Source organism: Conger conger, chromosome 4 (genome assembly GCF_963514075.1).
Source record: "Conger conger chromosome 4, fConCon1.1, whole genome shotgun sequence".
Taxonomy (NCBI): domain Eukaryota; kingdom Metazoa; phylum Chordata; class Actinopteri; order Anguilliformes; family Congridae; genus Conger; species Conger conger.
The window spans coordinates 57,299,501-57,326,863 of record NC_083763.1 but is presented as its reverse complement, the minus strand read 5'-3'; the positions used below and the strand labels follow the sequence as shown (position 1 = coordinate 57,326,863).

Below are 27,363 nucleotides of genomic sequence, written 5' to 3'. Positions count from 1 at the left end.
AGGGTTTGATTACAAGGTTGCATACTTCAATATTCGTTAATGGAATCCAAGGTCACTGATGTGGCTATCATGTTCATGACTCGAGTAGATGACCTCATACACTGTGACAGGTAAATGACCTCATGTTGATGCAAATGACATTGTGAGGTGGCAGACACTCACTGCTAATACTAACATCCAACTAAACCAATAATATACCCTGTTTGTTCAGTTTATATACTGCAGAATAGATTTTCCCAGGTAGCTCATTTGGTAAATTACTTCAATACTCATTTAGAGGCAACAAATGTCCGAGTCTCGGTTGATGGAAATGGCAACGGATAATGATGGCTATATTTTAGTGCACATTCATTTGAAAAAATCGGTTATCATTAGTAAAAACAGCTAAAATTATGAGCCCAGTAATCAAGGAATCTGTTGAGAATTATTATGAACGTTACATTGTACACATAAAATGGCTGTAAGGAAACACTTTGACAAAGTCTGCGGACAGGAATTTTGTGAAAACTGAAAAATCCTAAACGATACTGGTCAGTTTTTCAGATCCATTAGATGACAATGAAATGGCAGGAGGACAGAAGCATCCTTAAACCCATGGAAACGTGGAGAGGGGTGTGTAAATAAACATGTAATGAAGGAGCAATGCACTTTATTTTCATTAGACACACAAAATGACTTTTTACATGCTTTCAACCAAGCAGCAGTCCTCTCTCCTTTGTCTACATGGCAACTGCCAATCCCCCCACACTGAACTGCTGTTTGGTGTAAGAGAATTCTTTACATTTAAAATCCTATCCTCCAAACGACCCCCCCCCCCATTCTTCTACCTCCACCACTGGATGACATTTTACATAAATTAAAAAGAATTTATTTCAATAAAGACTTTCTACCAAAGTATATATACAGAAAGTCCAGCAGCTTGCCAGAATACATTATCATTAAGATGCAAAAATGTCTCTGTCACTTCACAGTTTTGAGTATTATGGTTACAGATTGAACTATAACATTGGGAATTATTATTCAAAAGTTTATTATTATGTGCAGCTTAAAGCTAGCATTTACAGCGATATATTGTGCTAATATATAGTTTTATCCTTATTTATCCAAGTTCCCAATCAGAACATGAAATATTTCTTTTCTGAATAACGGAGTGCCAAACAGACAAAAATGTCTTATATTGGGCTGATGCGCAGATAATACAGGATAAATGAATTGGAAATGCACACTCCTTTGACTCCAGCATCAATCATGTCAGCAATGTAGCATAAATACCATTAACATATTTAATTAAATCTGTATTGTAAGTGACAAAATAAAATGTTTGGGGGTAATAAAAACCTCCAGTGGGAAACCACAGGAAAAGGAGGATTTGAACAAGCCAATATCCGCTGGTGATTTACTTATACGTTGCGCTCTGCTGCCAAAGCCATTAGTGTCTTAAAGCACGGCTGCCACAGCTAATCCACTCTACGTTTATACAAAAGGTAAGGTACACAGTCCATTTGCATTCATTCATTTATTCATTTCTATTTAAAATGTTATAGGGAAAAAGTGCATTTAGTTAAGGTAAGACCAGGTCCTTATTGTGAATGACGTTTCCCATAAAAGCATGATTACTACGTATGAGCTAACAGCACAGTTCTGAAGAGCGAATCGTTCGCCTGATTAAAAACCCTATAAAAAGTCACAATAGAAACACATTCAGTATGAAATCAAAGATGTTAATACATACAAAGTCCAGTAATAAAACTAAACTAAATATATACATATATATATATGTATACACATACCCACATAGATATGCATACACACATTACTATATGTATAATCACATTCACGAATATATGCGCTAAAAATGGACGTTTTGGAGATGCAGCACTCTTTTGGAAGCAGTTGTGAAACTGCAGCATGCTCTCCCAGCATCTGCAGCAGTGAGAGACAGAAATAGTCAGAGAAAGAGAGAAAGTGATAGAGTAAAGGAGTGAGAGAGAAATAGAGACAGCAATAGAAAAAGAGCATGAGTGACAGAGAGAGACAGACAGAAAGAGAGGGATAGAGACAAAGGGAGAGAGATAAAGAGAGGTAGAGTCAGAGAGAGGGACAGAGAGGGACAGAGAGAGAGAGAGAGAGACAGGGAGAGAGAGAGAGGACGCTGTGTGTGGAGAGTCCAGAGAAGCACCAGAGGCAGCCAGCAGTGGTACAGCCCTTGTATGCCAGTAGTGTTGGACTGGCACTAGGCAGGCAGAACTGTATTAAGGCAAACATTGCATGGAGAGCTGGAGTGTTGATTGCCAAGTGCCCATAATGCAGTTCTCACTGATTTTGTTATTTTGTCTAGAGGAATCTCTGGGTCTTCAGGCTTTGCGGCCTGCTCCTGCGTGGTGGAGAGGCGCCCCCTTCTGGGCAGCAGGTGGCACTGCGCGTCTCCCTCGCCCTGGTCCGTGGTGCTGGAGCAGAGAAGCCTGGAGGAGGGGGTCCTCTCTCAGCGGAGGGCCAGGGGCCTGCCGTGGGGCTACTGCAGTTCTGCTTCTGCTTCTAAACTGAGCTGCTACTCTTTCTGGCGCAACACAGACTCGAAATAGCGCAACAGAAATGGAACATTCATAATGGAGGTGCTGTACCGGCGTAGGGAAATGTATCGACAGGGATGCAACGACCACAAGACAAAAAAAAAATGAGGGAAGAAAGGAATTGGGTGACAGACAGGTTTAGATGCAAATGGGCTGAATATTAAAATACAAGATGCTTCCGGAGCCCTGCTGAGTGTGGGCCCGGGGTGCGAGTCGGGAGTCATGCTGGAACGTGTTACGGCGAGCACACGGACTGGCACAGGCAGACATTCCATACTGTACAAGGGGGTGAGCATGGAACAAGGCAGGCGGTTAGTGTTGGACACTGTCCTAAGGTAATGAGCAGCTACGGTGACAAAAGTACACTTATTACCATCCCACCTCTCTCTGGTGCGGACACCCTGTCTCAGCACTCTACCCTGTTATTAGCCACTGGAGTCTAGCCCTCCTGCCCAGTATGTTAGAGCAGTGTAAAGGCAGGCTGGCAGCAGAGAGCCTCCCAGAGAGATTTCCCAGAAGCCTCTGCTGCAATGGAATGATGTTAATGGTAATGGATGTCTGCATGCAAACATGCAACCTGCCTCTGAACCTCTCGGAAAGTCCCTAACCCCTCCCGCAAAACCCTAGAGACTGAGAACTGCATGTACCCGCCGTCAATGCCTCGCCAAACGTGACACGCACACCTCCACTCAGGAACCTGCAGTCCAAGAGGAGAGAGAGGAAGAGCGTTACTGAGCCCTGTGAAGAGTCCTCGCCCTGCACAGTCTGCGCTCCCCTCACACACATCAGCAAGATGCGCCAACGCTGCTACCCTCCTGCAGATGGAGACTCCTGCTAGTGCTAACGCACACAGCACAGCGCTAACGCTGCTACACTCCTGCAGATGGAGACTCCTGCTAGTGCTAACGCACACCACACAGTGCTAATAGTAACGTACTGTACGTAGTATGTAGTGGACGCAGAAACACTGGGCGTTTTCAAGACCAGGCTTGATAAGGTGCTAGATACGATTTAGCTTTTAGGAAAACTAGGTAGTACGGTAGGTACACTTGAGTGGTAGGAAAAGGCGAGCATTGCTGGGCTGAATGGCCTTTTATCACCTTTATGTTGTGTTGTGTTGCGTTGTTATGTTATGTTATGTCATGTTAATACACACTGCACAGTGCTAATACATAATGTCCAGCTAAAGAGGTGTACAAAAGGGATCAGAGACAAAATAAAGTCCACAATAACGTGTGAGGTATCTGTAAAAGAGTAATTTATGTTCAGTAGGTGCTACTGTAGTGCCAGAGGCGTAAAGGCAGTAATGTCCAACAACATATAAAGGAAATAAGCAATTGATTTACCAGGTAAAACAGCAATATAAAATGACAGTGATATAAAACCCTTGTGCTCCAGAAGACGGGAGGGGGCCCAAAATGGAGGAAAACCCTTCCTAATCATTTTGTGAAAGTCCACAAGATGGTTACAGATGATCGATCCAAAGTGAACAATTTGAGTGAATTAAGGAACATGCCGCATTTCTCACAATTTATAAAAAAAGAGGGATTTTAAAAATGAACAATTACAATTAAAAACATAAATAAATCTTAAAGCGGAAATGTATTGAACAGCAGACCCCTCCCAGGCAGAGCAGGTCCCAGTGTAGTGCGGAACCTTCCAGAAGCCGCTCTGCGTGCTCGGCTGTAGAGCGGCACACAGAGCTGCAGGCGGGGACACCGTGAAGAGCACACGGCCGTCAGTGAGCTCACACCGTGAGCAGGGCAGGCTGCTGGTCAGGGGCCCTGAGGGGGCCGGCCAGTACGGAGCGGGAGGAGGGGACGGGGGGCCAGTTTGTCAGAGCCGCGCGTGTGCGCATGCGTGTCATATGTAGGTGACCGCACCTTTGCTGTTCTTCTCTAGCGTAATCTCCACGTAGGACGTGGGCACGTAGCCCTCCTCGCCGCCCTGCTTGCGGGCGCGAGTCCAGCCGTCGCCCTTGTCCTCTTCGATGATGTACAGCACCTCGTCCTCCTTCATCACCAGCGTGCCCTCGTTCTGCCCTGTGGGAGGGAGCGGCTGAGATTAGACCAGCGCTAAGGAGGGTACGGAGCTGCCTGCTCCAGTAAAGCACTAGCGCCAGGTAATAGGCCTGCAGGATATAGTGAACCGTGTTTCACATGGCCAATGAGGTTTGCTTGTAATTGTTTGCTCTTTAACGTGGCACTCAAGAAAAAAAACTACGATCACTAACACTACGTGGGGATCAAATTAGTGTGGAAATGTATTTTCAGCTGAGGTTAACCCAACTTTACAGAAAAAGCAGATCTGTGCTGTCCCATTTTATTTTACTCGGCGTGGCAATCAATGGGCAGGAACTGCTGACGTGGATTTACTGTATATCTCTTAGAAATTTAATCAGTAGAGATGGCAAATATATAAATCCCAATGTACAGTCTTGATGACTCAGGATTGTGTTAAACATACAAGGCTATATGTGGGGGAGGGGGGATTTGTATCGGCTAATAATGTTCATATTATTCAGGAAACTGTCTTTTTACCATAGTACGGTACATAGTACATACAGTATCTGCAACTGCACTCACTGTTCTACCCACAGGTATGAACACACCCTGCAGCATTCCAATGCAAAACACACTGCAGGAGGAAACAGGCCAAGTGATTCTAGGCAATACTAGCGCTTAATCCTGGGAACTGCACTGCAATAGGTTTCCAGTGTTTATAATCTCAGCTACTGAAATTTATGTTAGCCATTTTCACAGTTTCTGCAGCAGAAAGCAGAAGTCAGGGTGGCATTATGTGCTTTGTCAATCTGTCAAGCATAAACTGAATATAAATTTGCCCATACATACATAGCCAATTATAACAGTTCATCATTTCTAACAATTGATTGAAAACACAGCTGTTATACCATTTAAGCTGCAGAGCAAATGCATGAAAAAAACCTTCTCTGTAGGGTTTATTACTAAAATACACAGAAACATGGTCGTTACAATGCAGCTTCAAAATACATGTTCAGAAGAATGACGTTATTACTAACGGATGTGAGTTGCACAAACGGTCTCTCTCGTACCGTCAAAAGCGTAGAGTGCTTTGCAGTGCCCGATGGCCGGGAGAGGGTCGTCATCGTCAAACTCGTCATCGAACTCGTGGGGGTCCGGCTGAGGGGGGCTGCGGTGCTCCTGGCTGGGGTCGTCCGTGTAGCTCCCCTCAGGACTGGAGCAGAGAGGGAGAGACAGAGCAGGTAAGACCCCCAAATACTGACACTCTCAACATGTCCCATCCTGGCTCTCAGCACTGAGCACCAGTATGCACACTCACCGACCACTTTATTAGGAATAACTTTATTACACCTTCTTATTCATATGATCATCTAATCAGCCAATTGTGTGACAGCAGTGCAATGCATGCAATCATGTAGATAAGGGTCAGGAACTTCAGTTAATGTTCACATCAACCATCAGAATAGGGGAAAAATGTTATCTAAGGGACTTTGGCCGTGGAACGATTGTTGGTGGCAGACAGGGTGGTTTGAGTATCTCAGAAACTGCTGATCTCCTGGGATTTTTACGCACGCTAGTCTCAGTGGCAAAGAATGGCGCAAAAAACCCAAAAACCAAAAAAAAACCCAGTGAGCAGCAGTTCTGCAGACAGAAACACCTCATTATAGAGAGACATCAGAGTGGATAGGCTACAGCAGTAGAAGTCTTAAAAAGTACGTCTAATAAATACCTAATAAAGTCTACAACCGAACCACTTCACAAACATTCCAAATGCATAGAAAGGGAGCCATAATTGTTAATAGGCCATCTCGAGTATCAGATTTTGTAGTTAAATTGGCAATAAACAGCTTCATTTTCCAATGCTGTGGAGGAAAGTGCATTGTGGGGATTGACCTCTCTCTGCCGTGGGGCGCGTGATGGTTGACCTCCGCACTGGGTCGCCTGTCTCCTCGTGAACTCTGTTTTCCCTCCACCTCCGATAGCCAGCTCTGAACACACACACACACGGACACACCAAACGTACATTTAATAAACTTACACTATAAAAATCTGTCTTAAAACCAACACAATACAGTCTAACTTCAGGGAATGATTCCCAGAACACGTCACATCCGGTTTAAATGCTGTCAGCGGACAACTGCTGACAAAGGAACAGTAATGACTGCATGTGTCCTCCAGGGGGTGCTCACGCACAGTGCTATATGGCTGTGCTCGGATAAAACACTGTATGTTGGCATTCAAGATAGTCCTGCATGATGCATCAACTTAAGTTATTTGATATGCTTTGGCACTTTGAATCTTATGAGAATCTATGCAACCATTTTATTGATGACTGGGATTTTCAGTGGATTTGGTTAACTGAAAGCAGACTGCAGTAAATACACTTCCACCATCTCGTCCAATAAGCAGTGTAAGTTGCTCCACAATGTCTTGTGGGGGACAAAACTATTTTACAGCTGGAAGCACTGGCCCGAGTACATTACTAGCATCTCACAATAGGTTTGTGTTCTGATAAAGCTGCACAGTAAAGGAACATAGACTGTGGTCCTCCCATAGACAGGAAAGCTCTGCTGGAGAACAGGGGCAGGAGAGAGGGTTATAACGGGGCCAGTTACTTCGTTCTTATGGATCTCTGAGCGCAGGCGCTCCATGGTGCACATGGTCTCGGAGATCTTGGGCTGCAGGCTGACGGGGTCTCCCATCTGAGGGTTCTTCTCGTAGACGTCCTTCATCTTGTTCAGCGCATCTCTGACACACAAAGACCAAGAGAAAACATAAAGGACAGACAATGCCCACGGTTTTGTTTGTTCACAACTTCACAACACATAATGTGCCAATGTATACACCATATTAGAAATCGCAGAAGGAACTTGGCCGGAAAAGGCTTCCCAATTAGAGGAGAAATTTCACCATCTGTTATAATACTGAGATGAATAAACAGCATTTTCTACCCACACCATTAAATACATGAATCCATTTGTGTGTCTGAAATGACACAGCTTTCCGAAATTTGGATGGCAACCTCAGTGGTTCATGGTACCTGTTAATGTCTTGTAACAGAGTCTTGGTAGCCTTTAACCACATATAACAAGACAATATAATATCACAACTGCACATTCTCATAATCAGTAAAAACAGTCAGTATGTTAGCACTATGTCCATCTGGGATATTCCAAATCCCTGACCACCAACTTTTTTCCTGGCTACAGAGGACAGGGTAGGTTGCGCAATCGGCTTGGCGATTCTATTTTTGTTCAGTGCATTCTTCCTTTGTTTTACTGCTTTCCAAAACAAAAACACATTGGCCCGAAGTCATGGAGCAGCAAGCCAACAGGCTTTGTACACAGTGTACACCGTTATGCCTGAACATCCGATTGGGCTGCTCTCAGGACTCCCGCTACAGCCATGACAATGCCCCCCCCCCCACCTCTTTCTGTCACCCTACCTTTGGACCACCTCCTTCTGTAACCCTACCTTTGGTCCACCTCCTTCTGTAACCCTACCTTTGGTTCACCTCCTTCTGTAAACCTATGTTCGGTCCACCTCCTTCTGTAACCCTACCTTTGGTCCACCTCCTTCTGCAGCTCTTTGCTCAACTCATCGATCCTCTGCTGGAGCCTCTTCCGTCTCTGTTCAGGGGGAAGGTGACTGAAGTCCTCCAATGTCGGGGCCTACACAGGGAAAACCAACAGGGCCGTCACACAACAGCCAAGAGCCGTCCCTACAAAACACTGGTCAGCTCACGGCACACTTCACCTCAATCTTATGTAGAAAGGGCCGGCGTAGGTGCAGGCTTGTGTTCCAACCAAGAATTCTACAAATCAAGATCCTTCGCCTAAACTCTTAGCCAGCAGTACACCCACACAGACCCTTTCTGGGTAAGTTTGAGGATCCCTGTTTCAGGGGGACTGAAAGGTGAGATGTCAGACAGAAAGAAAGAGTGAGAAAGGCAGAGGGACACTCAAAGTTTCTCACTGTAGAACCCTGGAGACAGCATGAACCATCTCAGAGCGTACAGCTGTAACAAGTTACAAATCGGGCCAAGATGGAGGACTCCAGTGTCCCATTTCCTGGTCGCCCAGCCAGCTGACCAGGCTCGCTTGGGTCTGATAGTGCACACAATCTGGGCAGGACAGGGCCACACCATTACAAACCCAATTTTACCAATCAGCTGCTTGAAATAATTAACCAGCTTGCTAAACTTTCTATATATTTATATCTATCAATCTATCAACATATGCCTATATTAGTGTAGGGGAATAGACGTTACAAAGCAATCTGGATGTTTAACCTTTAAATGGTTAAATTGTACTGCGCAGACTCTTGGCTAAAACCCGTGCCTCCTTAGAATTGTAATGTATAATTGGCAAACAGAACATCCTGCTGCAGCAGGAATCGCAGTGAAAGGAGAAGACATTTTGAAAGGAGTGTTTATTTCTCCTGAAGTTCGAGAGAAAGGTGGGAGGGTACACTCCATAAACAGCTGAAGCACACACACTGCATCACTGCACTCGCTCCAAGGAGACGCATCTTACCAGCTTCACCGACCACTGTGCAGTTCATTAGTTGTAACAGGGCAATTAAAAAGTGAGAGAGAAAAAGGAGTCATTCAGCATTTGTGGGAAAAGATATTAATCTCTTCTATTTGTTGGGGCTCACACTGCAGCATCTGCTTTGTGTAAAGTGGTACATTGGTGTGATATTCTGCTCAGGAGAAGAGGAGCCTACAGTATGCACTGCCAGGTTTCCCTTTAGAAAAGGTGGCCATCCAGACTGCACTCTCATGCAGAGGGTGGTTTCAGGAAGAGATATTGCCATTATGGCCTCAGCTGGGGGCTCGCCACTAGCTTCTTTCATTAGGTAACAGTAAAAAGAGTCCCTGTAGACCCACAGGCAGAGGGAGTAATGGGTGGTAATGGGCTAGGTTGAGCCATTTTGGATTTGTTTTGATGCATGCACACCTGACACACTGAAAACCAGGTGTTGTGTGAGTCAGGGAAAAACCAACACCAATGCTGAGTCATGCATTAAAGTTGTATCCACAGCACACATTTGTTATGCTTTCAGGCTTGTTTTGAAAGTCACACATTGAAACAAGATAAATATGTTGTACTAAATAATGTAATCACATGCAGGGAGAAAAAAAGAGGTTCATATTTAGGTCAAGTTATTCGGTGCTGTATGGAGAAAAAAAACAACCTATAAAGCACAACCGTGGATATGACAAAATATTTAAACAGTATTATAAATCAGTTGCCTTTGTATACGCATGCTACATTCAACTACACCTTTCATGAGGTTATTTTTAAGAGGAATCTTTCTAGTTCCTCTTTCATGCAGGCCTACAATAAACAAACAATACAATGCATGTTAAGCTACACCTTTTGTTCCTTTTTCCTTTGCCTTTCTTCTATGAAATTATTTTTCACAACTTATCAAATGGATACATCTGGAGGCTGTATATCTACTAGCCCAGAAGAGGGCTCTGGTGAAATCTGAGATTTGGACACATTTGGATGTAATTCTTCCGAGGCCGGCGCGTGCCTCTCTGCCCTTAGCGGGCAAATGGGACACGAGGCCGCAGGACGTCTCAGCCGCGGTGCAGATGTAGCGCTGACGCGCGGTGATTTACGCCAACATCCATTAGGAAAATTAAAACCAGTCCCGGAGCATTCCCAGCTACAGCCGACCCAGAGCTACAGCTAATCAATGTCCTCATACGCTAATGTTACCCGGAACATCCACTTCAGTGTGTCGCTGTCACAATTTAGCCCACGACACAGTGACTCAGCAGTAAATCTCCCCATCCCTGACCACGGCACCACTGCGAAATGGCTCTGCCCAGCTCATGCGTTGACTTGTAGAGCAGTGAAGGTGTTAACACTGCAAGACGGTGCCTAAGTTCCTGTTTCAAACGGACAAAGGATTCATGCGGTAAGAGAGAAAAACCACAGCACACACACACACTGCAAATCCACACGCTGGCTTCCTCTTACCCCACGTTTCAGACCTCGAAAGGATGGAATTCTGGGTTTAACTGTCTTCATTTCGGACAGACAGAAAGCTATTGGATCGCTTGAGAATTTGGGCAACTGAGATTGGCTGGAAGGGAAGCAGGGGCGGGAAGGGGGAGGGGAGTTGGGTGGAGACTGGGGTTGAAACAAACGCAGGTCATCAGCTGGTCGGGCCAACATTAGTTATTCGCTTAAAAGGGATCTTGAGCATATTAAATTCAACATAGCTCTTCAGGCCTAGTACTGAGAGAGACATAAAACATCTTTCATGTATTCATTTTGTCCACATACAGACAAATGTTTGTTATCCTAGAATATATCAAAGAGCTATAAAATATCAAGGGACAATTATTAATGAATGTATTGTATATATAAAATAACCTATAAAGATAAAAAGAACAGTGCGCACATATCTGCAATAACTATACATGGAACAGAAAAAACAGGAACACACGGCAAGCCAATATGTGCCAAAGCCCCACCAAGAAGTTATTCATTAACAAGTCCTTTTTATGGCTTTCAGGGGACAAAGTGCACTTCATATAAAGGGGCAGAAAATGCTGAGCCACATGTAGGCCACTGTAACAGTGGCGCCACGTCCAACACCGTCGGTTTACTCCAGTCATTAAACACATCTCACCCACCTAGTGCAAATATAAAGGCACCCTGGGCAAAGCTACTGTATGCATGATCATTAACTATAATAACTAGCTATGCGCAGATGCCTTTATCGAGGGAAATTACAGTATCTTACGCTCCATATTTAATTTTAGACCTTGTGCTACAGCACACCAGGTTTGGCACTTTCGCTAAGGGAATGACAGCGGCGTACCAGCTGGGACTTGAACCCTCAACCACTAATTCCACACTGCCGCCCGAAATAAAGAGAGGAGTCGAGCGCGCTGCTAATCGCTACCTTCATCGTTCCGTCAGCTCACTGGTAGATTCTCAGGCCAATGCCAACTTCCTGTCGTCCCTGACGAGGTAGAGCATTAAAGCAGGGGCTTCAAAAGCGGCGTGATTAAATTACAAGGATACGGCAGCTCGGATTCACGACGGCTCTTTTACACGGCGAGTGCAGGGCTGCCCTCACCTTGGGTTTCTTTCCAAACAGCCACAGCTTGTTCTTGGCCTTGCCCATCGAGTGCTTGGGGTCCGGTCGCACCGCCTCGTTCTTGGGCGTGCTGATGGTGCCATCCGAGCCCGTTCTGTAGATGTTCTGACTGTAGTCCTCGAAGGGGAAGTCCCCTGGAGGCTCGAAACCAGACTTGAAAGATTCCACCACAATCCCGGAATCCTAAAGCACAGACAGGACAGGATAGTCTATAAAAAGATATGATCGTATGTGCGGTAATTATACTAGGCTACATGAGTACTTATACTAGGCTTGTGACCACAGGGCTTCAGGAACAAATCTGCCGTGACTCTGCCAACACTGCTGTCTCAAACTCTGAGCAAGGTGCTTACAAAGCACACTTTTAGATTGGGAGCGCAAACCAGTAAATACAAAATGGCAACCTAATGGGATGCAGCACTGCTGAGGGGAATGAGCCAACATGTGGGTGGCAAACTCCAGACCCAGCCAACCGAAACCAGCACAGAGACTATTTCAGGGCGATCGACTCACTTTTAACCGAGAGACTACTTCCTGTGGACACTCACCCTCCTCTCGTCTACAGACTTAGCGGCCATCACCATGCCGTCCAGGCACTTGGAGACGATGGGGGTGACGCGCCTCTCCACCTCGGCGAAGCTCCTGTACGTCTCGCCCAGCTTGACTGTGCGCCGCTCGTCCATGTCCTGCAGGTTCTGTGGAGGGAGAGGACAGAGCTACGGCCGAGTGTGGACAGGCAACACAAGGGCCTTCATACCCACTATGGTAAAATGGTAAATGGTTGCCATTTATATCGGGCCTTTATCCAAAGTGCTGTACAACTGATGCTTCTAATTCACCCATTCATACACACACTCGCACACCAACGGCGATTGACTGCCGTGCAGGGCACCAACCAGCTCGTTAGGATCATTTGGGGGTTAGGGGTCTTGCTCAGGGACACTTCGACACACCCAGGGCGGGGGATCGACCCGACGACCCTCCGACTGCCAGACGACCGCTCTTACCGCCTGAGCCAATGTCGGCATTGCACTGAACGCAGCGCTTTGACCACTAACCCCGCAGGTATGAAGGTGCAGCGAGACGGGGGACAGCTCCTGCTGTAATTACGGCGGCTCACCTTGAATATCTGAGGAATGGCCACGTTGAAGTGCTTCCACTGCTCCTTGTTGAAGGTCTGCAGCTGGGCGGCGTACTCGTTCTTGCTCTCGTCGGCCATGTGTGTTCGGAGGTAGAGCTGGGACTTCGACTACGAAGCACGAAACCCATCACAAACAAGTTTTAGATTCCTCCTGGGTTATTTTCCCCCTTGTAAACTGACACAAATGACCTCAGAAGTATCTGTTTTGAATCTTCCTATTAAACTACGGCCTCTCAGGGATATTCGTTTTGAGCGAGGAAGAAATAAAAAGCGAATTAAAAAAAACATTACGTGGCGCAGATGTAATGTTGCCATCCTTTCAACAGGTTTGATAAACCAAGAAGACCTTCTATTCATGACTGTGTCGATGGTGAGATATGACTGAATATCTCACTGAAATGTTACCTACCTTCTCTACTTCAGATTTGGTGGCGTTGATGTCGTTGTCTAGCCTCTCGTAGCTGATCTGTGATTTCTCCGCTTCTTTACACTCTCGCTCAAACTTCTTCTTACTCTGAGGAATTGGTAAGCGAGGAAAACAAACACGCCAAACAAAGGCTCAATCAAAGACTCAGCCCTCCAAGAGCCAGCCAAGATGTGAAATGCAGCATAGTTGCGCAGAAGCGCAAACAAATAAACATGCAGAGGTGCTAAAATGCTAAACGTGGTCTGAGACCGCCAGAACATCTGTGTTACATTATATGACACAGCATCAAAGACAAATACCTAAAGCATTACTGTACTGTAACACTTAATGCAAGATTCAGCTGTTGCTGGCAGCAGAAATGTACTGCAGACCCTGCAGCTCAGACAGAAGCCTTAGGACAGACAGAGGTGCATGGTATGTATGAACATGGCCTCTCTCTGCATGTACACTGGGGTGACGGGGCGCTGGTGGGGTTACGGGGCACTGGTGGGGTGGTGGGGTGACAGGCCAGTGGTGGGCCGGTGGGATAACGGGCCGGTGGTGGGGTGGTGGGGTGACGGGGCGGTGGTGGGGTGGTGGGGTGACGGGGCGGTGGTGGGGTGACGGGGCGGTGGTGGGGTGACGGGGCGGTGGTGGGGTGACGGGGCAGTGGTGGGGTGACGGGGCGGTGGTGGGGTGATGGGGCGGTGGTGGGGTGACGGGGCGGTGGTGGGGTAACGGGGCGGTGGTGGGGTGACAGGCCGGTGGTGCAGGACTGCATGGGTCCAGTACGGCAGATCATCTTGATCTCCCTTTGCCTCCTCTGCTTCACACACACTCACATTGTCCATCTGTTTCCAGCAGTGGTCCAGATACTGCTGCGCCTTCCGGCCCTCTTGCAGGTGCTGTGGTGAAGACACACACACACACACACACACACACACACACACACACACACACACACACACACACACACACACACACACACACACACACACACACACACACACACACACACACACAAATACACACATACACACATACACACATATACACATACACACGTGCACATACAGATACATATACATATACATACAGGCACACAAGCACACATACATATAGACAGACACACAGACACAAAGACAAAGATATACCCAGAGATAAATACACACACACACACACACACACACACAAACACACACAGAGATAAGCACATGAGCATGATACCCGTCTGTTGATGCTATTTAATTTGCTTTTAATGGCTCTCCTGTGTGCAGCGCTCTCTCACGTGTTTCCTCTCAGACTTTAGCTCCTGCGAGTATCTCATCAGCTCCCCGTACACCTTGTGCCCCATCTCCTCTGCCACAATCTCCCTCTGCCCGGCGTAGTCGTTCAGCTCGTTCAGGATGGCGTAGAAGGACAGGCATGAGGAGAACCTGCCGGAAGCACGGCCTGACTTTAACACGTGTACATTGTGTATATTCTTTACTAAACACAATCTGTCACAATCAAAACCACAGGATTACTGCCTTATAAACGAACACAAGCGCATATGGCATCAGTACTCCTACGCTGGAATGTTATGGTAAGGATGATCTGATCTCTGGCTTAAACATACACAGTGTGCAAAGACGGAGACACCACGCTGTTTGTCTGTGGATTAATCATCGTAGTCACACACTGAGACGTGCTCGTGTTGCATTGTGATTTAAAGAACGGCGCATCCTCTCTCCGTCCCCCAGTGGAGGAAAAGCAGAAACGCATGCGATGGCCGTTTTCATGTCGACACTGAAGGCAGGCTGCCCTCCCCCGGTTCAGTCCATTTAACTTCATTAAAATCCCCAACCACGGGCCTCTCCCACGAACACTGACACGCACTTCCCCGCCATCGGAGAGGCAGTGGCGGGGGCCCAGGTGGTCGTTAACCAGAAAACAAGGCCTCCCCCCCGCCCCCTGTTAAACACCCACCGGCACTGGCCAATAAACGCACCCCGAGCATTTTACGAGCAATGAGAGACTAAGGGTTAAATGATGCGTGGCTAATGCAATTCATTACAAACATTCCAGAGCGGTGTTTGGATGCTCTTTATGAAGCGGTCTCTTCCTGGCTGTGTACACTGTGAATATGAGAATCAGGCGGAGGTTATTAGCACCGCAGCGTTAAGACGTCAGACCCGGTCTGGATCTACACCAGCGTCCGTCTCGCCCGCCAGTCCTGCAGCCTCGTGCTCTCTCGCCGTCTCAAACCATCATTGTATCGTCTGGCCGGGGGGCCACTTCCATATCTGACACTGACTGTCTCCCTATTTTTATGGGTCACCAGACTGAAGACATGCGCGCAGGCTGTGAGAGGTGCTATAATCGCCGGTGACAGGCTTGTGTGTGTGACTGCTGTGTTTTCACCCACGCCGCAGGGCAGGGCAGCTGACCTGGGCTCGTCATCTTTGGAGCGCTTGGGGCAGTACTTCTTCACCAGGTTCCTGTAAATCAGACAGAGACGTTCAGATCTTCCCACACAGACATGTACCATAAAACCGGTTCACAGACAGACAGAGCGGATAGCCGAGACTCGTTCCGCTCAAGCAATCTCCGTTACCACTTGAAAAAAAAAAAAAGATTTTTCTGTGAGTAAATATCTAAAGAGACAAACTGAGTTTAGGTTCCGATTAGAAAACGGCCCAGCTGTGCAGCGTTGGAAGGCTAAAGTAGGTCAAACACGCCGGAGTGTATCCGGCAGCATATTTCAGTTTATTTTTCCCTCTCGTGCAGTTTCCAAAAAATAAATTCAGTCGAAAAGAAAGGGGGAAAAAACATATTTCTCTGATACGGCACCCCTGTCCCTCTGGAAAGATGCACGCTTTCCACCAGGGCCTGTTTGGGAGGGGGGCGTCAGAGGGGGCTTCACCATTGGGCTTCCCTTCTCCCGCTAACCGAGCTAAACTAATGACGTCTGCGACTTCCTCCTTCAGGAGCCCCCTAACCGCCCCCCACCCCCTCCTCAAACGCTCCAGAAAACCAGGTCACCGCAAAACTCGCACACAAAAGGATGATAAACGTCAAACTGGCGCCTGGCCAAAAAACCTACGTACCTACGCAGAAACGGCCAAGACTCCGGCACTAAAACAAAACCGGCCTGTTAGAGGAAATCAATTCCTTCTACAGAACAGTACACATGCACAGCTTTTTAAAAAATGCAGCGGGGACATTTTGCATTGTTCCCCTTTTGGCCGTGAATCACGCACGTTAAATAATTCACCGCGTTACGCTGGTGTGGGAACCGCTGTTAGCATGAGAGCATGTCTACATTTAAACCGGGCCGCTCCTCCTTCAGCGTGATTTACTCCACTTCCACAAAGACCTAAAACCTAAGAAGAAACAGACTGAATCGTAAAAGATGGCCGTTTACACTGTGAGGGGAAAAAGGGATCCATGTAATAATTACTCTCTGTAGCGTTCCCATTCAGACGGGAGTGAATGGTTTCTCTCGTCTGTAGGAACGGGCTGTGAGTGGAATGTGGTTGGTTGTGTTCATGAGGAAATACAGTAGCGGGCTCATTGAGATGCGGGGGCCGGGTGTTCCACTCAATGCTGTATCCAGGCAACACCCCAAACTCTGCGGGGAGCGAGCACTGCCTCTCAGGAGAGCAGGGGGCACAGCTGGAGCCCCCAACCGTCCCGCAGGGACCGCATTGATTTTTAGGTAGAGGGACACGGTAATTTGATGTAGAAATCCCAAGGACATAGGTTGCATAATCAACCCATCTAAAATCTATAGCATAATCTATGAGAGTACTGGAACTCTGTGCAAATACAAAGGAGAAAAGTGTATCATTACAGCGTTGATTTTAAAATGGAAGCCAATGGAAAACCGAAAGCTCCATTTTCAATTCAGAAAGGGAAAGAGATTTGTGAATTACCGTTCCTTGTCACAAGTGAAATCATATGAACATCTGCACAGCGTGATGAGCAGATTATCTGATTCATTTCATGAATTAAAACAAGCCATTAACGCATTAGGTAGCGTCAATTGAAATTGAAGAAAAAAAAAAAACATTAAAGCAACCTATGAAAACCTCATATGCAAATATTCAATATAATAAATCATCTAAAAAATGTCTCGCTGTATTTTTAAATCATTTCATTGCACAATGTGGTTATTACAAGCGATCAAAGGCAAGCCAAAAATACTCCACAGGAAGCTCCAAGCCAAGCAAAGCAGTCTCGTGTGTAACTGTAGCTCTTCTACAAAGGAATGTCATATGCATGCAAATGCACGGCGTCTCAAAGGAGCGGGTCCACCGGGACAGAGGGACCCCCTCCCCGCCCTCCTCTCCCCCCGGGATCGGTGAAAGACGGGAGCGCGAGACCCTGCGGAGAGACAGGAGGGTCACAGCGACGCAGGCTCCCGAGCACCAGGGGCCCCCTGCTCCCCCGGCCCGGCGGCCCGGGGAGCACGTGCGGAGCAGTCGCGTCCGCGCCGGGCGGCGTTTTCACCGCGCGGCCCTCCGCGCCGTTTACGAGCGCAAACGCAGCGGGAGGAGGGGAAGTTCATCTTCCAGGATGAAAAGAGGACAAAGGAACTCAAACAAGCTGTGCCACGAGCCGCGGCCGACAGACATTTTAAATCAATTACAGCTCACGTTTCACTTACCGTACGAGCCGCGGCCCTCTTTCTACAGCCGGCTCGGCTCAGTAACCGCCTACAGCGCCGCGGGAGAGCCAGAGGCGCTGAGCGTAGTAGCGCAATAGCACGTTTCGATGTGCAATTAGAGGCGCGTTACAGCCAAGAGAAATATTCAATCTTTGGGGGGGAATCACACGGAACCAGAAGGAAGTTTAACCGACAAGTCTTTAGAAAAAGTGCGTAACGGTTCCTCACCTCAGCTGTTTTGCATAGGTCTGTTCAATCTCCAGCCTTTCTTTCACAAACTTTGCATACCTCTCCAGGAAGTCGATACCCCATTGCGTATGCTTGTCGAGGTTTTCAAATTGATCCTAAAAGGAAGAGAGGGAGAGAAAATAAGTTTTGTGGTCGTGTTTTTTGTGTAGGGCCAGTGCAGAGTTAAGAAAACAAATCACAGATTTACAAATTTGCCATATCAGGAGCAAATACTTATATCAAGGGAACGTATTGATTGTATGTGGGACAAAGATCAGAAACCTGACTGAAATTCTTCACATCCTGAATCCAGCATCTTCCTCTCCCACAGAAAAGCACTACAGAACAGTAAAGACCTCTTCCCAGCTCAAGAACACACATAAATACACATAAACACTTGCCTGTGTGATACACACTACTTCAGTATTGTTGTTTATTTTCATCAACCTTCTTGTGTTTCCCCACACACTGACAGGTACTGTGACACGCAACAACGCTTAACCATTTACCCATTTGCAAACATCAGGAGAATCCACACCTTCCTCACCCAAGAGGCTACGCGCACAGATACTCGTACTTCCAAGCTCCTGCAATCTGCTCCTCACAGCCCCGACTCTTACCAACACCCCCAAGGTGGAACAACCTTCCTCAGTCAATCAGAGACCTTTCACTGACTTATTCCCCAAAAATCAAAAACCTCAATGTTTCCAAGAATCAAGAATCTCATATGTCCCTCAATAATCTTTTTTTTTTTTTTTACCTCAGGTGTTGAGGCAAGCACATACACTCAGCGAGCACTTTATTAGGTAGACCTGTACACCAACTTGTTAATGCAAATATTGAATCAGCCAATCATGTGGCAGCAACTAAATGCATAAAAGTACGCAGACGTTGTTCAGATGTTTTTCAGACCAAATGTCAGTATGGGGATGAAATGTGATCTAAGTGACTTTGACCATGGAATGATTGTTGGTGCCGGACAGGGTAGTTTGAGTATCTCAGAAACTGCTGATCTCCTGGGATTTTCACACAAAACAGTCTCTACACTTTACAGAGAATGGTGCAAAAAAAACAAAAAAAACATCCAGTGAGCAGTAGTTCTGCAAAAACGCCTTGTTAATGAGAGAGGTCAGAGGAGAAGGGCCAGACTGGTCAAAGCTGACAAGACGGCAACAGCGACGCAAATAACCACACATTACAACAGTGGTGTTCAGAAGAGCATCTCTGAACACACAACACATCAAACCTCAAAATGGATAGGCCACAGCAGCAGAAGACTTAATGAGTCTAAAAAAGAAGTCTAATAAATACTAATAAAGTTCTCACTAAGTATATATCACAACACTTTTTACATGACTGCAACTTTAATGACTTTTGTAAGCCACTCTGACTAAAAGTGTCTACTAAATGAGCAGACTGTAGACTGTAACTGAAAAAAGTGATGAGCCCTCAAACATCACAGCTGAAAATTCTGATCCCTCAAATCTGAGTCCAGGTCAGTGGGTTTGGAATATTTAAAGGCGTCTATGAGCAGAGGCCTATATCCTTTCCATCACTCAGCACAGCATCTGTCAAAAGCATGACCCGAAAGCCTTGGAGCTGTTTTCAAATAATGTAGCGCTCTACACTTCACACACCAAAACTCTTTCACAGTGTGTGCATAAATAAGTCCACATGGAGAAACGTTACAGTTTATTGGTAATTGTATTTTACAGATTTACTAGACCGTGTGTACAACAGTATTGGGCCTTATAGTGCAAATGGACGCTGCAGGCACATAAAAGATACAGTGCAACACACATTCTTCCCAAAAAATATCAATATCAAACACAAAGCACACACACACACACATACAGACACGCACACCACACATGCACACACCACACACGCACTACATACACCCCCCACACACACACACACACACACACACACACACATACACATACAGACACGCACACCACACACACACGCACCACACACGCACTACACACACCCCACATATACCATACATACCCCACACACACCATACACACCACACACACCACACACACACTGAAGTTGCCTATAGTGCTGGTTTCTTGAGCGTACTCTACGCTCACTTTTGCATGGAGTTAAGGCTACAGAAGGTGATGCCTCATTCCACTGGGACTGCACAGCTCTCCTGGGCCGTGACGAGGGGAGGAAACGTCTGAGTGAATAATAGTCAGGCGCATGCGCCCATCACCCCAGCCCTGGGGAACAGGAGCCAGTCAGACAGGCCCAGTGCCCCTGTAACACAAACAGAACCGGCAGCAACGCTCTCACCCCCACAGCCCACTTCTCCGTCCCAAACTGCACATTAACACTCCTCTAATTAAAGAGAATCACAGGGGCCTGCGCTGGAGGGAGCAATGCAAGCATTCCCTGCTCTCAAGCATTCATTTAGCAAATGATGCAGTTATTCAGACACCCAACAGAAAAATACCATTACCTCCATTTCATAGTAATCTCACGCAGCAAGACAAAATATTAGCAAGAGCAGAAATGTAACCATCAGTTTGCAACTACCCTATAATAAAAGAAAAGTGGCTATTATTGGCCCGTACTTATTTGATATTGAGGGAAAGAAGGTAATTTGATATGAAGAAATAAATGTTGCAGGGAAATCCGTGTGATTTTTCCACCGTTGAATAGCTAGTCACAGTCAACCAAAACCTCCCTCAAATCCCCGGTGAAACCTCCTTCCACCCGACAGCTTCGCTGCTGATGGAGTCAGGCTCACTGTGCCCTGGCTAATCCAGACCTGGCGCGTGACCAGATGGGCCTGCACCAGACACCAGGCCTGCCTTTGGGGCCAGAGCCTCAGTCGCAGTCACTGGGCCAAACCCAGGGAAAGAGAGACGCGGTGGGAAAATGTAACAGCAGCGGAGCGAGGCAGGAGTGCCGGGCCCAGGCCTGATGGGAGAAGATGGCCGTGAGCAGATGGGAGCTCTGCGGCAGGGCGTCTGAGCAGACACAGCCGGGACGTCCAGGGCAGGCATGACGGGATTATCTAATCCCGCCGGGGAGCCACAAAGGGAGAGCCTCCGCACCCGACAGCCGGGCCCGGCCAAGGAATCGGCGTGAGCCGCAACACCTCAAAAGCGCCGATTAACGGGGCGGGGAATATCCGGAGTTCAGCGCTGAGGAGATCCCACAGCACATCCAGGACATAAACCGGGCCTTCACCAGCACACGAGCCAGGTCTTCAGCCATATCTACTACAGTACGCCACACAGCCAGGGCTGGGAGGAGGCCTGGTGCTGCTGCTCGAAGAACAGGCAGGCCCAGCCTCAGCACAGCAAAACCCACAAGGCCAATTCAGACAAAGGGGCTCAATCTATGGCCCAGATCCAAATGTGATAAGCTCTGATAAGAGAAAAGGGGGCAAGATACGCTCTTTAGAAGTGTGACAACGCAGCGAGTCGCTGTTCAGCATCTCCGCCCCTCCTGGTCTGACAGTCTGCTGGTGTTGATTTGATTGGCTCATCAGAGTGGGGGGAGGTCCCCGGTACGGGCTTAAGTAGGCAGGCAGGAGGTGTCTGTGGACCCCGGCCAGCAGACTTCCTCGGAGGGAGCACAATGGCCGTGCTGTCCCTGATCGAACCCCTCGCCATTTCTGAAGCCCGCTGCCAACACAAAGGTCCTCTCAAACACAAAGGAATGAAATCTGGGATGAACCTGCAGTGCCTCCATCAGCAGGCAGAATTTCAGAGAGTAACCCCAGCGGGGTTTGGGGTCACAGGGTGGGGTGCTAATCAGTGCTTGTTTTTTCCTTCTCAAGAACACTTTTCTTGTTTATAGTACAAAAACATTTAGTCAGAATAAACTGGGTGGGTCATATTTAGTCCCACATGTGGTAAAGTTCAACACTTAATGAGGGAAAGGGCAGTGAGCCCAACACATTTCTTCATGTCCAATCATATAACCAGGGTGACAAACTAAAAATGACTAAAACAAATCTCTGCGGAGAAGAATGTTCCTGAGAGACAAAGAGAGCATAACAGAAAGGGGAAACGGACCAACACAGACATGCTCATTCAAATAATATGCTTGAGGGCATATGGAATATGCAATGATAGGATAATTAGGTGTCTAGTATTTTGCATCCCAGAGCTATGACCCATGGTGACCCATTGTTATTGGCCCGAGATTACTTGAGTCCACAGATGATTGAGTCTCACACTTTCCAGAGACACTCCCTCCCAACCCAAAGGCGTGGAAATTATCCTAGTCTCCTCTAAAATGGTTTCCTTGTGGAATGAGTCAGGATAACGAGGTCTCTGAATCTCCCACTGATGTTGCCTAGGTCAGAGCTGTACTTCACGTGTAAAGGCTATCTGTGGAGGTTGTAATGAAAGAGAATACCTGTACGCACAGTTGAGCCACACTGACCCCAACAACAGCTGTTTCCACCTTATCTTATCTAACAAATGTCTTTCTCACATGTGCACACTATAAAATATAGCATTTCTTCAAGTCACACTAATCAACTCTGGTCATATACTGGAAGTCCCACTGGATTAATGCGTCAGCAAAATAATTTATTTCTTAATTGCTTTGACTTCATTTGCGGTTTTCCTGATAGTCATACAACAGCCTCGGCTTGCTAACGGCTTCTAGTGATTATTTTCACAGTGTCAGCACTGCACTCCTTAATTGGAGTTAGGCTTAATCATTTGCTTAATGCAAACAAAACCTAACTATTAGTGAGTGCATACTTCCTTCCTTCAAGCTGTAAAAAATATTGTCTGAAATACTGTAGCCAGGATTTCTTTCTCTAAAACAACATTTTCCTCTCTTGGTATTGCTACCATTTTCAGTAAGAAAAAAATATTAGACTATATATACAGGGTTACAAATATCAATAATTAGCCTCTGTTCACATCAATCTTCCTATCTTTTAATAAAGAATGGCACATGTACCCTGCAGAATAAGTCTGGAGCATCAAGGGAGCATCTGCAAGGTGCCCCTGGTTTGTTAAAGGGGCAAACGAGGGAGCTGCACTGGATTACTCTCAGTGCAGTGAGCAGGAGGCCCCAGCCCTGAGGCTCACCACTGAAGGAAATCACTTCACCAGCAGACTGGTGCTCTGCTCAAGTGGAAAAACAGAGCTGGGGCGTCTGCCTGCGAGCCATTATCTCTCTCAGCTCCGCGGACATGACTCCGCAGCACATTCAACGGTGTGCCCTCAAACAGGTAACCTCAAAAGAATTTCATCTGCAGTGCGTCACAATCATTCTCCAAGTGAACACACAGAGTAAGGCAGCCATTTTGAGACGTTGTTATCTTTGGCCTTCCTAACCTTTTGAGGCCTTTTGGTCGCAAGTATGCGGTGTGTGACCACAACATGTGCGAACGTGTGGTCTGACATGATGAACAGCTCATTCTATATCCTGTGGCCACCACTAGAGCATAACTATATCCAGACCAGGCTGTTTTCTCAATGCTAAATATGAACGTCATGTCTCATAAGATTAGCGCTCCAGGGGTACACTTATCACTGCTGAAGTAGTACGACCCCTGTTCTGAACGAGCTGTCCTCATGTGCCATACCCCCCCCTCTCTCTTCCCCCTGTAGAACCAGGTCTGCTCAGGCCAGTGGGCTCCTGCTTTGAAGAAGGCTGACCTGGGAGTCACACCACAGTGCACCTCCATGGAACACAACAAACACTGCAGCCAACACATCACCCCACAACAAACACTGCAGCCAACACATCACCCCACAACAAACACTGCAGCCAACACATCACCCCACAACAAACACTGCAGCCAACAAATCACCCCACAACAAACATTGCAGCCAACACATCACCCCACAACAAACACTGCAGCCAACACATCACCCCACAACAAACACTGCAGCCAACACATCACCCCACAACAAACACTGCAGCCAACAAGTCACCCCACAACAAACACTGCAGCCAACACATCACCCCACAACAAACACTGCAGCCAACACATCACCCCACAACAAACACTGCAGCCAACACATCACCCCACAACAAACACTGCAGCCAACACATCACCCCACAACAAACACTGCAGCCAACACATCACCCCACAAAGTCACAGCTCTATCAAAAATAAAACGGCAACATGGCAGTCAACAACACACCCCGCCACCAAGTCAAAAACATTCATTCTGGAGCCTAGTCAGAAATTTACCTCACTGCACCATTGAGAAAAAGAACAACAACAGCTATGCTCAGCACCCAAGACAACAACCTTAGTACTATGGAAACACCACAAGAACACAACTATCACCACCTCATAAACCAGACCAAAAAAAATCCCTCTTTATTAATCAGACTGATACAAGGAGTCGGATCCAGATTTAGACACTTGTGGTGGGGGATGGTACCACAGAAGGGAGATTTTAATAGATTTTGGTTCTCCATCAGTCATTTGGCTGCCATCCCAGTGAGGTAAGCATGTCTGATAAGGCGGTGTTTAATGGCACCACACTGTTCTGTGGAGTCCCCTGCTGCAGCAGCTTCCTGGTCTAATGGATGGTTTCAATTAAAAACTCCAGTTTGAGACAGGGCCTAGAAGCCTCCTCCTATCCCCGGTGGAGTCTGCGCACTGCGTACCGTATGTGTGAGTAATTTCACTTGAAGCATGCGGTCTAATCTCATAGTAATACTATTCTCAGGAAATATAAGCATAAATCTCGGGGTTGACGAGCCAAATGCTGTATGTTGGGTGTGGCCAAACTGAAAGCGGTGTGTTTGGGAAGAGACATATCTCACCCATTACACATCCAGCAAACGCAGGTCTCCGATGGCCACTGGTGCTACAGAAGAAACCAGGCCTCACTTGGGCTGGGAGACAGCTTCAAACACATTTTTATGAGGGAAACGCATACCCTGAAAAACATCCATGTTATCTATTCATAAAAGCCAGACTTTAGGCACACCCAAAGGGCAATCTGTGGAAGCAAAATAACAGTACTGATCTCAGTCACATGAGGAAACTATAGAGGCTGGTTCATTAAAATGAACGATGCCCCCAGAATTAGTTGTAGGCTGAGAACAGTCAAGTGGTCAAGGTGTTAAGTAGTGCGAAGCTGGGGTGGCCACTGCAGGGCCTGGATATTGAGGAGTGCCAGAGCATAAGCACAGTTCTGCTTTCCAGTCAACAACTCCTGCAGCTGCAAATGCTCGATCTCAGAGTACTGAAACCCCACCTGATAAGCCAAACCTTGGGCTGACACTTAACCTCTGACCTAAACAATATCACTGATTAATTGGCCAGGAATCTGCTTCCTGGAGAAGGTTTACAAGGGCCTTCCAGGGGTGGAAATAATTACAGGTTTAATGTTCTGACCAGGTTTGGCCAGGGCATTATCAGATGAAGACTGACCCTTTGCTCACTTGAGATGCATAGCTTTACATGAAAAACAGGCAAAGCAAATCTCACAAAGCCCTTAATCTGTGTGGCCATAAATAAAGGGGTGGAACACTGAAGGTTAAAGAGAGTCCTGCTTCCACGGTGGTGGAATGGAGCCCCTGGCATAGCTTCCTCTGGGGGTCACGGCCAGTTGTGGGGGGGGGGGGGGGGGGGGGATGGGGCGCACAAGCACCCGGGTCAGTCGGTCACACATGACTCTCCACAGCTACTCTTCACAAAAAAAGCCTGTGCTCAATGCTCATGAATAATTAACTTCATGAGCTCATGCAGAGCCAATCCCCTCCGGGCGTGCCTGGATCCCTGGGCTACGTGAGCCAGCTACGAGGGCTCAGTTTACAGAAACCTGAGCACTGCCCGGTTCACTCTATTGAAAAACATAAATAACATTCATGAAGAGGACTTTCTGGCTGCCAAACAGCACACAAAGAACAGGTACCGTCAGAAGCACAGGCGTTTCATGCTGCAGGGCTTTTAACAGCTGATGTTCTCGTTCCATTCCAGCAGCAACAGTACAGGAAATGGGAATTTTTTGGGAACAAGCTTCCTCTACCGTGGTGTCTGTGGAATTTGTGGAGATTCTGAGAATGCCTGTTCAGCAGATCGGATTTCTCCCAGAGTTTCTCTTTCTCCCTCCACCGTGAGATGATGTAGGAGGCTCTCAGGACATTTCGTACAGAACTGCCAACCCCCTTCCGCACTTCTCTCACCCCCTCCCTTCCTGGTCCGAAGCCATTTGTTTTTGTTGAGGATTGACATTTGGATTTCAGTGTAGTTTCTGCGGTTTATAAATGGCCTCTCTGGGTTCCATTTACAGAAAAATCCATGTATTTTTCCAGCCCTGATCTTTCCCTCTGCATTCCAGGATGGGAAACTCTTAATGTCACATGCAGATCTGACCAGCATACAGATACATACAAGCACAGCAGCTGCTGACAAACATTGGGATGTTCCTTTAGTCCCTCTTCTCTCCATATGAAACATACATAGTCCCACTCTCCCCTCCATATGAAACACACACAGTCCCACTCTTAGTGCCACTCTTCTCTCCATATGAAACACACACAGTCCCACTCTCCATATGAAACACACACAGTCCCACTCTCCATATGAAACACACACAGTCCCACTCTTAGTGCCACTCTTCCCTCCATATGAAACACACACAGTCCCACTCTCCATATGAAACACACACAGTCCCACTCTTAGTGCCACTCTTCCCTCCATATGAAACAGTGGTGGACCTGAACATGCATAGGCCTGCTGAAAGTTATTAAATCAGGACTTGTCCACAGATAATATCTGCTATGAAAAGGTTGCAAACAGAAACAGATTGAGGGAGTAATGGTGGCATAAACTCCCCAGGAATACTCCCATACCTGGAGAGGCGTCTCGTCGGGTAACAGAGGAAACATCCTCCCCTTGGAATAATGTCAGGAAGTGATGTCATCAGTGAACCAACACAAGGTCCAGACGTTCTGATATGCTGCCAACTTCAGACCTTTACACACAGACTAGTATAAAGGGCACTTGAGCTAAATACTAAAGGGCATATTATCCACTGGCTGCATTACATAAAGGGCACAATGGGGAAACAATAGGCTGGATTTACATATTGAGCAGCAGGAGAAATGCAGGCAGGCAGGCAGCGTAGAGACCAGAGCAGCACGGCTACCAGCCCCTGTGACTCAGACGCATCACCCAGTCCAACAGACTGACCTAATCCTGAAAGAGGGGAGGAGCGAGCAAACCTCCACAGTGACAACACTGTGCATGCCAGGAGCCGAGGGCCAGGTTCAGTACC

At 47.1% G+C, this 27,363-nt stretch overlaps 1 protein-coding gene across 2 annotated transcripts in view; it reads right to left on the bottom strand.

Annotated features, from left to right (window-relative positions):
• Positions 1–1,501: 1,501 nt before the first annotated feature.
• fnbp1l (formin binding protein 1-like) overlaps positions 1,502–27,363 on the bottom strand; it is a 47,871-nt gene continuing 22,009 nt past the window's right edge. The window contains exons 2-15 of one of the 2 annotated variants that reach the window (XM_061240795.1): positions 18,128–18,243; positions 15,678–15,728; positions 14,537–14,684; positions 14,091–14,153; positions 13,252–13,356; positions 12,822–12,950; positions 12,250–12,396; positions 11,681–11,884; positions 8,135–8,244; positions 7,189–7,321; positions 6,467–6,561; positions 5,644–5,786; positions 4,454–4,612; positions 1,502–3,267 (exon numbers count right to left, since the gene is read on the bottom strand). In XM_061240795.1, the coding sequence (XP_061096779.1) occupies positions 3,260–3,267; positions 4,454–4,612; positions 5,644–5,786; positions 6,467–6,561; positions 7,189–7,321; positions 8,135–8,244; positions 11,681–11,884; positions 12,250–12,396; positions 12,822–12,950; positions 13,252–13,356; positions 14,091–14,153; positions 14,537–14,684; positions 15,678–15,728; positions 18,128–18,243 (1,611 nt within the window). In that variant the 3' untranslated portion in view covers positions 1,502–3,259. Of the gene's footprint in view, positions 3,268–3,811; positions 4,613–5,643; positions 5,787–6,466; positions 6,562–7,188; positions 7,322–8,134; positions 8,245–11,680; positions 11,885–12,249; positions 12,397–12,821; positions 12,951–13,251; positions 13,357–14,090; positions 14,154–14,536; positions 14,685–15,677; positions 15,729–18,127; positions 18,244–27,363 lie in introns of those variants that run through there. The other variant, XM_061240794.1, reaches the window with a different exon arrangement.